Below are 17,150 nucleotides of genomic sequence, written 5' to 3'. Positions count from 1 at the left end.
TTTTTTAATAATCAATTATTGCCGAATTGCATTTTCTATATCAATCAAATATCAAAAAGTGATTGAACACATTTTTCTGAACAATCTGACTGCACATGTACCACCCAGTGGCCATCCCTCCAATAGGAACAAGAGAAAGGTTGTTTTTCCCTTCTTGAATTCAGGTTACTGTCAAAACAGTCTGAACAGTTTGGCTTTGAGGCTTTCTGAGCTTGATATCTTCCTCCTTATCAAACCACTCTTTATTGCAGTTTTATGGAGCATACAGCAGCCAAGAGCTGTTTTAAGTTTATATCCAAAAAAAACTTTAGAATAATTGGCTGGTAATTCAGAGTTGTTTGGCGTACAAGCATGACTGCCAGTGGAAAGACTTATTAGAGGTGGATCTTCACTTAACTTGATGCTCAGCTACAATCAGTACAAAGACAGCTCCTTTTCAGTGGATCCACATCGGAGTCATCACAAACGTAGAGTAGGAGCCTGGTCACAGGTTGCAGCGCTGCAACACTAACCTTAAGTGTATCTGTACATCCATTCGTTTGTTTACTCCTTCTGTAATGATAGGGACTCTACAGTAACACAGAGAACACTGGTTCCCATAAGGAAAGTGTTTGATCTTCTCTCTGTACGGTGGCAATAAAGGAGGGCTGAATCTCACAAAAGCACAATGAAAGCCTTTTAAGTCCGACACAGCTGCTGCACGTGTGTGTGTGTGTGTGTGTGTGTGTTTGCGCTTGAGTGTCTGTGTAACTGCAGTACCTCAGTCATTTGCAGACATTTGGCTCCCTTTCCCTCATCTAGTTGGTGTTTTTAGGCTGCATTCAAAAGCGGGCACGCCGATTTCTGAGCACATGTATTTTTAATGAGAGGTCATTTAATCTCTCTGTAAATTGCCAGACTGCAACCTCGTTGTAATAATTACGGTGTTAAGAATGCAGTCGCTATGCAACATCTAGAGAGCGGAGACATAAGCAGGAAGGAAAACTGTGTACTGCTGTATAATGTCCTGGTTTAATGTGTTTATTTCAGAGTTTTATGTGATGCATTATCCTAGTTGTTTTTTGGTCAAACTGTGTTTAGTGTACTTCTCATACTAGAGGAGTTTGTAAACTACGTCATCTCTCATGATTACTGAGGGTGTGAGACATAAGCACTCATAATGAGTGTATATAACAGTGCATGTATGTATTCTGCTTAACATGGCTCTGGGATATTTAGCTGGGCTATTTAATGTTTAATGTAGACTTGATTATGTTGGCCCACATCTGCGATGGTCATAGTTATAGGTAGAAGTTAGGGACTGTACAAAAATTATTGTTGGGGGGAGGGGTGCTCTGTCTTATGCTTTACATCATAAAAAAAACAGGGTCCTCTGCAGTGTTACTTTTTTTCAGCCTCCCCCAGACTTAGGAAAGGTTGCATTTTTTTCTCTAACACCTCAAAATAAGTAGTATCCATAGTCCTTTAACCAAAAAACTAAAGCAGGATATGCATAATATCAGATGATATATCCCTATGTAAACAGTTAATATCATTATGTACATTTTAAAAGTGAAAATTGAAACTTAATCCTGGGTTTAGCACCACCCAAGACGACTGATTGGTTTAAAGAAATACAAAGGAGCTAGAGCGTTTGTGGTTATGGGTTAATCCAGACCTTTCTCCAGAAATGATATGGAGATGTGGGCGGGCTACGCATGACTACGCTAAACATGAATTAGATCTGAATCGTGCCTAATTTGAGATTAACCGTTTGACTGTTCATCGCAAATAATGCAAACCATAACCAGGCACGTTATCCAGGTGTGTCTCAGAGACTCCGAGGACACCGTCCCCTCCAGACAGATGTGCGCCAAACATCACATCTGCAAATGTCGTTACTCACTGATGTGCATGAAAGAGGGAAGCAGCTGTGGTCTTACACCGCTCCACCAGTTTTAATGCACAAAGTAATTTGGATATATGTGAAAAGTGATATACATAAACAAAGATTTGAATGTCTTGGTTAACTGTGGAAGGGGAGGTGTGTGTGTGTGTGTGTGTGTGTGTGTGCGCGCGCGCATCCATTGACCAAAGAAACCTTATGTGAAGCATAGGCCATGCTAGTTATGTTGTAAACTAAGCCGACCCAATTCGTCCGTCGACTCTTTTCACTTGCTTTATATTATAAAAAACCCTCTCTTTTGAGGGTCTCTTAAACTTAGATTAACTAAATCTTTTAAACACATATTTTGAATTATGTCACTTACACACTTACACAAAAAGACCGTATAGACAGTATGGTGTTTGACAGCCACCTGCTGTCAGTTACATAAAAGTATCAGTTTAAGACCAAAGAGAGTGATCAACCACATAAACCAGTGAAGAGCAGCTCCATAACTGAAGCTTAAATTAATGATTGGAAATCAGAGTATCAATTTGTGGATTTGACGTCCATCATCTCTGCATTTACCTGTAAAGGTATAAGGAGTCACCGGTGAGCTGTTGGCCGGTCTTTGTTAGAAGCTTTGCCCTTATATCACCTCCTCTCCCTCTTCTGTTGTCTCTGCAGGACTCTTCTGTTTAAACTGACATGGCGGCTGCACTTTTGAAGCCTAAATCACTGGACTTGGGCTTGTGGAGCCTCCTCCTGCTCATCCTCCTCCTTCCTGAAGCCAGGTAAAACAACATACTGCATTTCACCTCTCAGTCTCCCTCATCCTCCGTTTGCTATTTACCGTCTTCCTTCCTCTCAACCCATTTTATTCTTCCTGACTCCATCCCCCCTCTTGATGTCCTGGTGAGGTGTGTTGTATGCTACCTGTATAAATCAGGGTCCACTGCTGCAGGAGACATCTTAATTTAACCAAGATCCATTAGAAGAAAACGTTCATCTATATTGTAAGCAGAGAAAAAGCAAGAAATGTTTTTTCCACAGTGTGATGGTCTCAGCTGTCAGTTTGGCAAATGAAATAACCAGACCTCTATAATGGTGCTGACAAGGAAAAAGAAAGAAAACTGCACACTGCCTTCGAAATCCTTTAGCACTGAATTACAGAGGAAAGAATATTCTTCATTTATTGCACTGCACCCTCAGTGGATATTCTGCGGTCTCAAGGACTTCCTGGACAACACTGTGACTTTCCCATTTTTGGACGAGGATTAAAATAGAACCCATGCCACCTTGTCCTAAATTGGGCCGAGAAAGAACAAATACAAAGTGAGCTCATCCTGTCATGTAAATGTACCTTGTGCTCTCCCCTGCACCGGTCGGAATTTCACTGACTGGTGAATTAATTTGCATTGTGCAGCACACCACAACTATGATTGTCCATTCACAGCATTTTCACTCCTGCATCCTGTGCACATTTTTCAGTTTGTGTGTTAGAGTCAGCAAAAAGAAAAAAAAAGAAGCTCCAGGATGTCGAGGAGTCATTCTAATCACACTCCTTGTAATTTCAAACGAAGAGATTGCACAGGTTGCCATGTTAGCATTGTTGATAAGGTAGGATGTTATGGCAGGGAGACGCGGCAGAGCGTAAATCACTTTAAGATTTTGCATGCTAGGAAAAGGCTCACCGAACCTGGAAGAAAGCAGGCAGGGGAAAGAAATCAGAACAGTGTGACAGGGATTAGCCCAGTTTGCTTTGTCATTGTGCCACTTGGCTCTCCTTGCTTATTAGGAGCACACAGCGCTTGTAATTACATATATTAAATAGAAATGTGTGGCCAGGAGAAGGTGTTGGGAAAGAATACGTGCCTTACCCAACCTTTCCCACTCGATGACATGGCACATGCAGTTCATATGAAGCACTCAGGGGAAACCCTGCTGCTTGACACCCCTGTCTACATAATCTCCATTGGTAAGGGGTTATCTTTACTGCATATAATGATATTTTAGCCACAGTTTGTTCCCCCATGCGAGGTCCATAGAATACATTTTTTTCCCAGTTTGGTGTACAGGAATTTGACAGGCTTATTCAGAGCCCTAATTCATCCCCATCCAACACCTCATCACCAAACATCTGCGGCTGACCTCATTAATGCTCTTGGGGCTGAATGGGAGCAAATGCCCGCAGCCAGGTCCCGACATTTTGTGGGACGCTTTCCCAGATGAGTAGAGGCCCTTGTAGCAGCATATTAATGCCCATGGTTTTGGAATGAGGTATAATTTTCAGGTGTCCACATCTGTCTAGATCAGAGGGTTTTAAACTGTGAGGCATCTCTCTGTGGGGGGGTGCAAGAGAGTTGGAGGGGGGTGCTGTTGGAACGCAGAGGGAGAGGCATTTAGCCACTCTTAGTCTCAGTCAAATCTAAACACACAGACTTGTCTGAGGGTATCATAATCTCTGGGAACTCATAGAAAAAAAAACATGCTCCCTATAAGTCAGAACTTGCCTGAGAATCACTGTATTATTAAGATTTCTTCAGTATCAAAGTAATTCAGTGATTGCCTTCTATATGGGTGCTACTAGTCGGTTCAGCATGATTATGCAGCGCTAGGCCGGAAAATAATATTGAAGACAGATTTATTGGCATTCAAGGTGTTTATAAATAAAAAATATGGAAAGCCAATAGATGTTATGAGTTCAGTCAGTTGATAATGGAAATGTATGAAGTGTTGACATATTCAGGGACAGAAAATTGTCATCACACCCTTTCCAGCAGTCAGTGCAATTCATTATGCATGGACCTAAGACAGCACGTTATGAGGATTTTCACAAATGTTAATCTTTCTGCAATTACTTAAGACATGATGTAGTGCACATATGCAAAGCCCTTGCACAGCACTCTTTACTTAACACATTTTATTTAGTTTAGCCTGTACTAAATGAGGCTTTACCATATTTTATTTGAGGGAAGACATCATAATGTTGCCTGAGCCAAATTTGCAATTTCTCTTGAAATTTGCATCTGAAAGTGAAAGAATATGTTAATTGTCCATCAAAGTTGAAGTTGCAGGAGTTTAGTAATAATCCTCAGAACATCAGCGAGCACATGCTCCCAGAATATCTGCGTATCAGCAGAGCTGTTTCTCCCTGAGAACTGCCACCTCCCTGATGCGCGCTGATGCTATCGGTAGGCTCCAAATCGGCTTTACTACAGTTGAGGCAGGAGACTTTCCTAATGGATTAAGGTGTAACAGACAAATCCTCTATATAAGGGTCTGTCATTCTGCACATCACCAAATTTCCTCATTTCCCGCACGCTGAAAGACGGGACTGATTAAGCTATTATTCCCAGGAATTCATGTATTACATACGAATGAGACGGCTGTGTTTATTTCCATTCTGCGAAGGTCTTTCAATCCATCAGCCCGCCTCGCTTCAAGCCCCCCGCCTTTCCCGTCTACAGTCAACACTTAACAAGTGTGGACATCCCGGCCGTCTTGTTGTCTATTTTGTTTGTAATCTATTGCCAAGCTGCCGGCTAACGTGGCACATAATCAATAGCTATAAGGATGAAAGTGCTATATGTACACTTTGCCTATGGAATGGCTCTGAAGTTGGCCAGCCTCAACTTCCTTTCTCGCCACATCTCCCATGAATTATTCACAGGGTGGCAGAGAGGGGCATCACTTTGAGATGCGACCTGGTCAACAGATAACATTCTGTTTCGGTAGTGTTGTCAAGGTTAATGTGTCATGGGTCTGGACAAGGGTAATGTATTCATGGCTGAGCCACTTTGCTGATTGAATGACCAAGCAAATAGTTTCTACTTGGAGACAAAAGACAAGAAAGTCAAAAGGTCCACTTAGTGTAGGTAATGTTAAATCAGAAATCAGTGAATGCGTGCCTCCTCTTTACTTTACAGACAACAAAACAATGATGATATGCAGCCATTGTACATCTTATTTTATTCTTATTAGCCTGTTAAGTATTGTATTATTTTACTGGTGAGGATGACAGTCAAATGGAGTCATCTTTGCATTTGAGTGTGTGAGCATTAAACAGAACGACAGGTCAAGTGTCCGTTATATTCATTAAAAGCATTGGAGAACTGCATGCACACACAGTAGGTGGAGGTACAGTAGGTCAAAGTGATGCCAGAAACTCCCTCTGGAAGATATAATGGATAACGGATAGTCAGACTAATTAATTCAACCTTCACCTTGGTTTTCACTCATTAATAAGCGGTTTAGATAAAAGGGTATAAGGAAATTTATTTAGCCTAGTTTGATTGCTTGTGTTTGCCCTGATGGAGTGTCAGAGACCTAATCCATCTCAGCTATTAGGCTTGTGTATAAATCATTTCAGCTGAGGGGAATGATGGCAAAAGGAATGAATAAAAACAGATTTTTTTCAGTTTTGCTAGTTCCTCTGAAGTTTTATTGATCTGTTTTGCAAGTTCCTGTCAATATTCTATTCATAAAGTACCTGACAAGTCGAGTACTGACTTAGAAAAGCCTGCTTTCCTGGAGAACGTGCAGACTAGCTGCAAACAACTAGAGAGATTGAGCTTGTAGCAGCAGTAGTATCATGGGAATTCACCACCCGTCCAACATCCCAAATACTTAATTGATCTGTGCCCTAATTACTTTTGAGTTCCAGACAATTTTCTATTGATATGGTGCGCATCTGGTCAGTGATCTTCAAAGCAACCAATTAGCAGACAACCCCAGCAGGCATTAGTCAAACTGAGGCTGGAATGGATTTCCCAGAAGGTGTCTGCACAGCTGCACACTAAACACGGACTGCTCAGTCCTGAAAATACGCAAATGCTGTACTAAAATCTGATGCCTCGCAGAATGGACGCTTAAGACATTATCAACCATGAAATTGTTTGATTAAGATATATTTTTTTGTTGTTCTTATACATCTCAATCAGTATCTTTTAGGTGTTGTTTCCATGTTGTTTATTTCTGGGGTTTTTTGTTAGTTTTCATGAGAAAGTGGCTCTGACTCACTTTCTATTAAACAGAATCATTTGAGTGCATCCCATATCCCTCGGCACCAGCAACATCCACCCCCGACTCCTTCTGAAGTTGAATCTGTGTCTGAGGTAACGCTTTGGATAAACAGCCCATTCAATCCAGATTTAAATCCTTGCACCTAACTGTGCCTTTGAAAATGCTGCAAAGATTGAGTCAAAGTGTTGTGGACAAAGGGTTTGTAACGGAAAAGCGTAGGTAGGAAAGCGTAGGGGGCGCGATTAAACAAAGGAACAGAAATTTATTTCTACGTCTGATTAAGGAGGGCATTTGGGTTTTAAATGTGGTTATTTCATTAAGTTATACATGTAAAACTTCTGTGTTGCTGTTGGCAACTCATTCACGATTTGTTGTATTTAAATTGGAACTAATTGCATATCCCACACTCCTGTCCGATTGCTGGAAACTCAAAGCAGGTGAGCAGTTTCTCCTAATGCTGACTGCATGAACATTTTCTGCAGCTCAAGGCTACAGAGCTTCTTTTTCTGGTCAAGCACTTGCTAGACGATTCCTTCCTGTCATGGACTAAAACCCAACAGCTGCCAAAAAGTAAATCATAAAAATGTAACGACACAGACGCCGTGCAGTAATAAAGAATAAAATATCACACAAACCAGCTGTATTGCATATTTAACAACTCAAAAATCTGCGCCAGACTTCTTTGGCAGTTTATCAAACAGCTTTTTGTGGAACAGAGCATTTAATAATTCCTATAGGGTGGATGGTTAGGAGTCTCCAGTCTGTGAAATCAAATGTTTGCTAGAGTCTAGACAGATCTTTCTAGGAATCTAAATTACAGAATCAAGATAACCACAATAACTGCTCTTAAATTAATTGCTACTAGTTAAGCTGATTATCACTTTATCTCCAGTGTTTATCAGCTAGCGTTTCCATTTTAAATAGTGTGATTGTTTAATAGATCATAGTTGTGGATCTGCTCACAGATAAAGAACTTGCAGTATCAATTATGTTAAACTGCTAATAAGTGACTGATAATTACCCTTTATTTATTCTGCAGCTCGGCCTCTCTACTCACTAATGTTTGTTTTGGGGCTCAAGATCCACAGCAGCTCACTGGCAGGCTGCGCTAACAGTGGTTAAAAGTGGAACAAAGTGCGGAACAAAATGAACACTAAGGGAGCAGGAGGCCAAAGTAGGCTCTACGAAGTAGCCTTGTGATAATGTCAGGTTTGGAATTTAAATATTAGCCCAAGCAGTCAGATGGCATTTGAGACTCACATTATGTTAACTATTCTGTCTCGGTCTGGTTCTGACTAATGTGTTTTTGGCAGATGGTTGGACTTAATGTAGCGTGCGCGTGCATGTATCCTGTTGTAACTGTGATAAAAAGTGCAAAAACTGTAGAGCACTGACCTGTATGGTTATTAAAGAGCAACATTATTTAGTCTGTTTCTTCAAGGCGTTGAATGGTGTCCTACAATTAAGCGAGAAAGGACAATTACTGTTCAACCTTTTATTTAAGACATCTTGCAACACTGGGAACTGTTCAGTATGTTTGATTTTTTTTTACAGCTTTACAATTTCTGGTGCACTTAAGCCCAAAAGCAAAGTATTAATTGAAAGGCAAAATACCACAAATCTGGCATTCTTTGTACATATCACTAATTGATTTCCGGCTCCCCAGGATAGTCTCTGAGGAAAAAGTAGTATTCATTTGTTTACACGGAGGACTGCATGAAAAATCATTGCGCAATATCCTCAATATCAATTGATTTCTTATCTTTATCCTCGGATAAAACTTCCAAATAAACGCTGCGTGGCTTTACAACCTTGTTTGTCAGTGATAGTAACATTTATTCATATCATCTTATCATAATGGCACAACACTAGCAGGAAAAGATTCATCACACTCCTCCAAGGACAAAAGATGATGCAGCAGACAAAATCTGGGAGCTTGTGCAAGTTTTGTTGGGTGCAGTCCAGTAATTAGCCATGGGTGATTACTCCTCTTTTACGAATGACTTTTTTAATGACTAACAACTGTATAAACTGGCAAGATAAACAGTTTTCTATCTACATTTTTGGATCAACTTTCTCACATATTTATTTTTGCGTAGGTCAAATGTGTTTATATGCACTTGAGCTGTGCAGCATGAAGCTATCGTACCTCAGGCCTACTACTGGCTAATGGGTACCAGCCATACTGTACCTATTGTCATAACACTTCCTTCACAGTTGTTGTTGTACCTGTAGCTCCACCAGCTTCCTCAGAGCTGTCACAAGTGGAGGTGTGATGCTCCACCAGGGTGTCATATAGGTGTCTTTCCAGAGGTGGAAAGGCTGTGATTACGAAGCTGCCTTGAAGCTTTTCATTGCTTTGCAGAGCTGTGGGCTGGGGTTCAGGACTACAAATTTGAACATGTCAAGAATCTGGGGGTGTTGGAAAAAAATTTGCTCAGCAGACCTCATCATGTCTTGAGACTAGAAGCTCACGGCTACATTAGCTGCTACTAGCGTAACACTCAAATCTCTGTATGAGTGGCATTGTAGATAATGTAGGTGCCAGGTTTTGGTAAGGAAGAAGTGTGCGGGGAAATGTATACCTACTGGAGTATTTTTTCAAGCAAACTAAATAGTAAATTGGTGCAATAAATAGTAAACATTCTGATTTTGACCTGTTGTTGGTCTGATATAACCAATTTGATTTGGCTTTAGGAAACTGTGATGGGATTTTTTTCTGACACAGATCTCATGTGCACTTATCATCTAGTTTTCAGAAGTGACAGGGTCATATTCCTTTTTAAAACTGTACATTCTGTGACTGGCCTCCCGCCTAGCCAGCAAGTTGAATTCCTGCACGGAGAGATGTGAAGAATTGAACTACTTTTATAACAAAATCATGGAGATTCAGCAGCACTTAACCCTCCAGAGTCTTGGCCGTTTTTTACTACTTTTCATTTTACCTTTGTGTTTCCCATTAAAACTGTTTAGCTTGCTTTCTTTGTGTTTGTGTCTTTGACGACGACGGGCGGTCCGAGACTCGGAAGAGTTAAACACTGAAATCAGAGAGTTTGATGTGGACTCCTGCCCACCTTCAACATTAACTCACTTCAGGGAACGCTCTCTCTCTCAAGCCTGGAACGCACTGTTGCACTTTCTAAATCATCCACCTGCCCTTCAGACAGCATTCCCACTTGGTTTTAAAAGCTGTATTTCAGATGGTTGGTCCAGATATTTTAGCCATTATTAACTGCTGTGTCTACTGGTATCTTCCCCTCCTATTTTAAACATGTCACAGTTTAAAGAAGCCCTCTCAAAATCCCTTTGTTTAAAGTAATTTTAGACCCATTTCCAAACTGCCATTTTTTTCTATTTAAAAAAATGCTATTTCCACTCAGATGATTTCTTTTATGACGAACAATCAAATTTTCTAACAATTTCAATCTGTTTGCTGCTCTCTACACAGCACAGAGACTGCTCCAGTCAAGGACACCAATGACTTTGTGCTTGCAGCCGATACAGCCATGTTCTGCTTGACCTCAGCTCAGCCTCAGACACAGTGGGCCAGGTCATTCCTCTCTAACGCACACGTAGAAAAGCTCATCTATGCTTTTATGTCCTGCAGACTCCAGACTATTGCAACTGTGGGAAAAAAGCATAACCAACATGTACATTTTGTTGACTGATGTTTATCAGAATAGGTTATGCAATATGATAATTAAATCATTCAAATACATTACATGTTACTGGAGAACTTGCTCACCTTCAAATGGAATTGTAACAGATAACAAACATCTGCAGAACACAATGGTATAACTGGAGGCCAAACATTTCATTTATTGGAAGTCTGTTTAGACAAGACAAGGACAAAGACTATGTGGGAGAGCTGTTGTAGGCTTGTACTGAAACAGGAGTGTATCAACATCTAAAGACCACAGCTCATACAAAACGCTGCTGCCAGGCTTCAGAGAAGTGACCACATTACACCAATCCTTGCTGCCCTCGGCCGGTTGCCTGTGAGTTTTAGAATTGATTTCAGGATTTTACTGCTTGTTTTTAAAGCTTTACATGGTCAGGCTCTTGCACATATCTGTGATCTTCTAACTCCCTATGAGTCTGATAGCTAACTGAGATCCTCCAGCAGGGCCCTGCTGATGGCTCCAAAATGTTTGCTGTTCAGGCCCCTGAGGATCTCCCTGCCTGCAGGTCACAGGCAGGTAAAGTCAGTTTCGTAAACTCAACAGCTCACAATGAGTGAAAAAAAGAAAACCAAGTACATCACCATATTCTGACACACCATTTACATCTGAATAAAACGTACGAGTTCAATAGAATGACTAACTTTTAGATCTCCTAATCGGCATTGTATTTTCTGCTGGTTACAGCAAAAAAAAAAAAAGTGAGAGACAGAAATCAAGTTGAAAGAAGCGTCAGAGATGAGGAGAGAGAGCATGTGTTACTGAGATTGAAAACAATGAGCGGATAACAGTGCTGTCAGGGAATCGAGTAATAAGAAAGCTCCAATATTTCCAGCCTCTTGTTTCACAGAGGACCAAACACTATGACATACCGTGCCCAGCCAGATGGTGATGCATATGGTAGCTGTAAAACCTGCGAAACACAGTTGGATGTGTCCGTTACCTGTGGCTTCAGAATCACTAAATCAAGGCAATTTAGGCAATATAAAAAGAAATACAGGCACACACACTCCTGGTTGGGAATTACATGGAGTGTGTCGTGGCCTGCGTAACCAGGATTTATGTGTAGGCCTGTTACAATAAGCTCAGCACAGTGCTATTTGATGTATTGGTTTCTGTTTGTCGCCCGTACTCTAGGTGTAATAATGCTGTATTCCTTGGAAATCGTAATGAGATTTTGAATTTAAAAAAAAAAAAAAAGGGGGGGGGGGGTGTCGGAGTTGCTTTTAATCTAGATTCCTGGGGCTTTATAGGAAATTATTTACCATATGAACTCGTCTGCTGATCCTGTCTTCTTCCATGAAAAATAGCCACATCTTTAAAAGAGTCAGGTTTTATAGCAGCACTGCATACCATGGAGTGCTATGGAGCATGCTTACAGTTATAAATGATCTCTTCATTGCTGCTGATGCAGGTGATTGTGCTTTTGTAATCCCTGTAGATATCAGTGGTGCATGTGACACCGAGGGCTGTGGCTTTCTTCTAAAAGCGCCTCGGAAAGTAGGTTGGTGTCACAAGCGTTGATATCACACATTTCAGATCGTATCTTTATGTTAGATAATTTCCTGCTGCTGTAGGGAGCGTGTTGTCCTATCCAGCATGGTGCTGTTTTCCCAAATAAAATGTCTGCTTCCTCTTGCAAAATGTGTGTCCTTTATCTGAGTTACAAGATTTTTTTAATAGATTTGTTGATTTAAATGAAACGGTAAAGGAATTATCTGTGGTGACAGCTTGCTGTGGATCTCCGAGTCCAGGCTGCATTTTCACATTTCAAATAATTATTCACAGTGTTATGATGAGAATACTGAATATAGCTGACCTAGCTCTCATGATTTTTCAAAGAACATCTCTTCAGTTTTTCTTTTTGTATGGCACCCCTAAGCCTTTAGGATGACGGGCCAGCTTTTGTTTGCAGCCTGAACAGTCACCACAGACATTTGCCTGCCCGCTCTCTGACCTTGGTTGTCATGGCAGTGAATTAAAGCTAGTTAAAGATCAAGGACAACAAGAGAGGCTAAAACTGTTAAAATCCAAGATCAAGTAAGGCAGAGGCTTTTACAGCGATGGACTGGGGAATTGAGGCTGTGTGTGGGAGGAGCGTGAATGTGTATTGAATTGTAAGAGGAGCGCTGTGCTAGAAAGGAAGGACAAGTGTTTAACCTAAATCAAGAATATGTCCAAATCATATTGTACATTTAAAAATCTAACTATTATTAGATTTATTAGAGTCGGAACAGAACACGTATAAATATGTGTGATTTCTACGCCAATGACAGAAATGTCATATAAAAACACGCACATATACACACTATAAACACAGATTTCTGTAACCTAACCAAACAAAATTCCTATGCAGAGCTGAGACAGCAAAGTACTGCAAAAAACTTCATTGAGCAAAGTTCCACAAACAGTCACAGATAGCGTCTTTTTTCTCAACATCATCAAGTAAAGGGTACAGCAGTGTTGGTCGTACCAGCTGGAAATGAACATTTCCTCCAACCAAGAGCCTCAAAGCGACTGGGCAGCTCCTTTATACCATCAGCCATCAGACTGCACAACACCGCAGCACCCAGCACCTCCCAACGGCGGAGACTGTCACCGTTTTATCATAACCACAATTGCTCACTTTGTAAATTTCCACTATTCACCTGTGTACATTTTGTAAGATTTGTACTATATTTTTTTAATTTGCACCATATTTTATTCTTGTACATTCTTTTATTTTGTATTTTTTGTATATTTGCATTTTATTTTGTATATTGGTATTTATTTTATTTTTTTAACTTCATTTTTTTTTTATTTTCCTTTTTCTTTCACTGTAAATTTTTTCTGAATGGAGCTGTGTGTATATGTGAATTTCCCCTTTGGGGGATAAATAAAGGTGCATCTTGAATCTTGAATCTTTCCCAATTGACTTTATTTTCCTCCTCTTGCTCCACCATCTGAACGCAGTGTGCCTGTTACTTAACTGTCTCCAACTTGGCTTTTAACGGTGATCAATGGGCCAAAGATGCCCCAAATTGGCCCCCGCCTCTTGCTTTAACTGGAAGTGTTAAACACATGCTGGGGAAGAAGTGCCGTGGCTGAACAACTATTGAAAACCTTTTGCCAAGTTGAAATTGTTTTAGCATTCCTGTGCTCTGAGCAAGAAAGCCAATGCAAGTCTCTTGGCACTGTCTGAAATTTGTAACAGTTTGTACTCTCAAGTCAATACAATGGGTAAAAGTAGTCTGCGCTCTGAAGAAATGTTCCCAGTGGACACAAAAGCTAACTTGGCATCTCCTGCAAACACACATTTTACAAAATGCGTTCAGTGGAGGTGGTTTGGGCATTTGCTAAAAATGTCCCCTGGTGCCTGCTTTAAGGAGCGTGCCAGGCATGGCCAAGTGAGAAAAGGCCCGGGGGCGACCCAGAACATGCTGGAGGGACTCCAGCCCAGCTGGCAGGGGAGAGCCTGGGGCTCCCACAGGAGGAGTTGGAGGGGGTTACTATGGATGGATGGCTGGATGGACATTGTACAGTTTGTTTTAAAAAAAAAAAAAAACGTGCAAATTAGATATTTAACGAGTCTACAGACATGTTAATGCCTCTGTGAGTCTGTACTTGCAGGAAGCAACAATTATGTTTACAGAGTTTCCCATCTTAGTTTAGCATGTTAGCATGCTAATTTTGCTAATTAGCACTAAAATAAAAAATTGTTAATTTGGCATGTTTTAGTCATGAATCAAGGTATTGGACAGATTACTTTCCTTGAACTCATGATAGCTGTAAATGAAAAGTGAAGGGGTGATCAAACTGACTACAATTCATCCTTAGAGTAAGTGTGTAATTTTCATGGCAACCTATCGAAATGCTGTCTATGCATTTCAATCAAAACCAAAGAAAGGGAACCAAATGGTGCCATCACACGAAAAGTCAGAGTGACCAAAATAATTACATCTTCTGGGCACTATGAATAATTATCCAGTAGCTGATGAGTCTGGACCAAAGCAGTGGACACATCCAACATTGCTAGATTAGCTAAAAATGATCATTTTCCTTAAAGAAATCCCATCCTTCTGTACAGTTAAGATACATTAAAATCACCCTGTTTATCTAAATCATAAAAGTGTGAATTGCTTTCACATTTCATTGCTCAAGTTGCACTTTCCACAGATTCTACATTTAATTCTCAGGGCAGCTACTCTCACAAACTTGAACTAAAGTGGATGAAAGTAACATGAGAATTTTTGTCCTAGATTAATGAAAATAGATGTAGTGCAGTTGTCCCTGTAGCCACCCAACCTACTGTATGTTAGCAGCTATTACTCCCCCCTTCAGTTTCCCTCTTGTGCATATTATCTGCTCAAAACAGGCAAGTGGAACACAGAAGAAAGAAGCTAACAAAGAAAAAATTGTCATATTGTTAAGACTTTGAATGATACGAGGCATCCATTGGTTAGAGACAATGTGCTGCATAATGCACTTCTGCATAACATTATCAATATTTTGTTAGTAGACTTGGAGAGAAAGGAGGGGACGTATCTGGTGAGGAAGATTACTTATGTTGTAAAGGTTAACTCGTGCATGAATTCAAGCTTGAAATATACTATTTATTAAGCAAGAATGTGCTAATTAGACACCCCCATCCCCCACACCTTGTCACCCCATTGTGGGATTTAGATGACAAGAAGATGGAATTAAATATTTGTTGCCACATATATAATAAATAAACCAGTGCTCCCATAACCACAGTCAAGAAAGTCATCAGCTTCCAATATATTTTCTCCGCAAAGCTCCGTGCAGCCTCACTAATCCCCTCCATTCAATTTCAGTCGCCCCTGGTGCTCAGCAACAAGACAGTTCAGCGAGTGCATCGTTCGGGCACTTTAGTGGTGGATGGATATCAGGATTGTTATCGGTCATCCGTGGTTCATACATCGCTCCAGAGGGGGTGACGCACCTTAGAGAGGGAGACGAGCTGGGTGAGAATGCCATTTCTCTGAGGTACCCTTATTGAATTCAAGATGCATAAGCAGCCACATGTTTTGTTCAGACGGAAATGAATCAGACAGATTGTTTCTCACTTTCTTTTCAGTTCAGCAATAGTTACCTTTAGCTACATTTACAAAGTATTCCTCTAATTTAGCAGTGCACTCACATAACCATGTCAGACTTGACATTGGACAATTTGAAATACAAACCTCAAAAAACATGAATATAGGTGCAGCAGAACCAGATACCTGATGTGTTTTTATGTTCCACATATTCTTCTTCCTTGTCAAAAACTTGCACCTACATTACGCACAATGCAACTCGACTGCTGACAGTTCAGACTAACTAACTTGTAGTCTCCAACTAGATCCAACTGACACGAACTCAAGTGACATCACTTGAGGCAATTTATTATGGTATATGTATCCTATTTTCATGCAGCTCCCCCAAGGGCTCTAAACAGACTTTGACGTGTAAGATCAGTGGAGTTTCCCTTTAAGTAACACAGCCTCTATGTTTCAGTAACATAATGAAATAATTTTGTTGTTTCTTGACATTAGCAAGTTCCACAGTTCCGCAATAAAACAACACAGGGTGCTGTGTAGGTGGTGAGCATGTTTTTAAGTTCACCAGTCAAAAATAAAATATAATCCAGGGGTCCATTTTGAGGAACAGATGCATGAAATACAGCGTTCACGTTACAAAGCAGTCCACTGGGAATGTTTGTTTGCATGTTCTGGCCAATGCTGTACTGCCAGATGACTTCTCAACGTGTTGTAAAAGCTGAGCCACAACCATGTCTTGTTTCTTCTTCCTGGCAAAAGTCGAACAAATTAAGTCATCATTAATATTTCAACAGTCCGACCTTTCTGACCACTCTGTCTAATAAAACTGCCTAAGCCCATTCTCTTAAACTTAAGACTGATCCCTCACTGTTTAATATCCCTTCAACATCCTCCTCAAAATGGAAATTCTTCACATTAAGAAAGTAATACCATTCCATGGGACCTTTAGGTTGGTTGTAGTCACACTGTGCATGTGACAGAATGTACTTCTACGTACATTCACCAGCTTAACGACAGTTTTTCATTCAGGTCTTAATTGGACGACTTTTCTGCTTGCCTCTCTTGGTGCTGCCTCAGAGCTCTTTTCTTTAGCTCATAATGAAATGTGTGCCCTGCTGCGTGTACAGAGAGGATTTAATCAGATTGTTTCAAAACTGCTTCAAATATTCAACATCCAGGAGATGCTGGATAAAATACCTGACCTCATTAAACAAGTCAAATCAGGCTCTGAATGGAACATACGCGTGCACACTTGAACAGTATAATGATTTCCCCTCACTCAAGTCTATTTGTCATGACTCTGTTAGCTCACGAAGCACCTTCATCTCATACTGCGACCTAAACAGCTCTTATTACTGCTCACTTCCCTCCAGCTTCACTCCTCGACTCCTGGCTGGCAGCAGGCACCCTTAGGTGCCCTGAGAGACCACCCCTACATCTCTTCTCTGGCCAGGCCTGCAATCCCTCACCTGTCAGACTGGTTCAGCGAACTAACCTTGGATCAGATCCAGTCCACTCACTCGGTGCATGCCCGTTCCACTA

General features: G+C 40.7%; 1 protein-coding gene across 1 annotated transcript in view; it reads left to right on the top strand.

The window, feature by feature from the left end:
- The first annotated feature begins 2,572 nt into the window (after window positions 1-2,572).
- The window catches only part of gabra3 (gamma-aminobutyric acid type A receptor subunit alpha3), a 53,299-nt gene continuing 38,721 nt past the window's right edge, over window positions 2,573-17,150 (top strand). Inside the window, exon 1 of the mRNA XM_070843287.1 lies at window positions 2,573-2,658. Coding sequence (XP_070699388.1) covers window positions 2,573-2,658 — 86 coding nt within the window. The remainder of the gene's footprint in view (window positions 2,659-17,150) is intronic.

The sequence above is a fragment of the Pempheris klunzingeri genome, chromosome 14 (assembly GCF_042242105.1).
Source record: "Pempheris klunzingeri isolate RE-2024b chromosome 14, fPemKlu1.hap1, whole genome shotgun sequence".
In the NCBI taxonomy this organism is placed as follows: Eukaryota; Metazoa; Chordata; class Actinopteri; order Acropomatiformes; family Pempheridae; genus Pempheris; species Pempheris klunzingeri.
The sequence above is the reverse complement of the archived record's forward strand: the minus strand, read 5'-3'. Positions and strand labels throughout refer to the sequence as shown.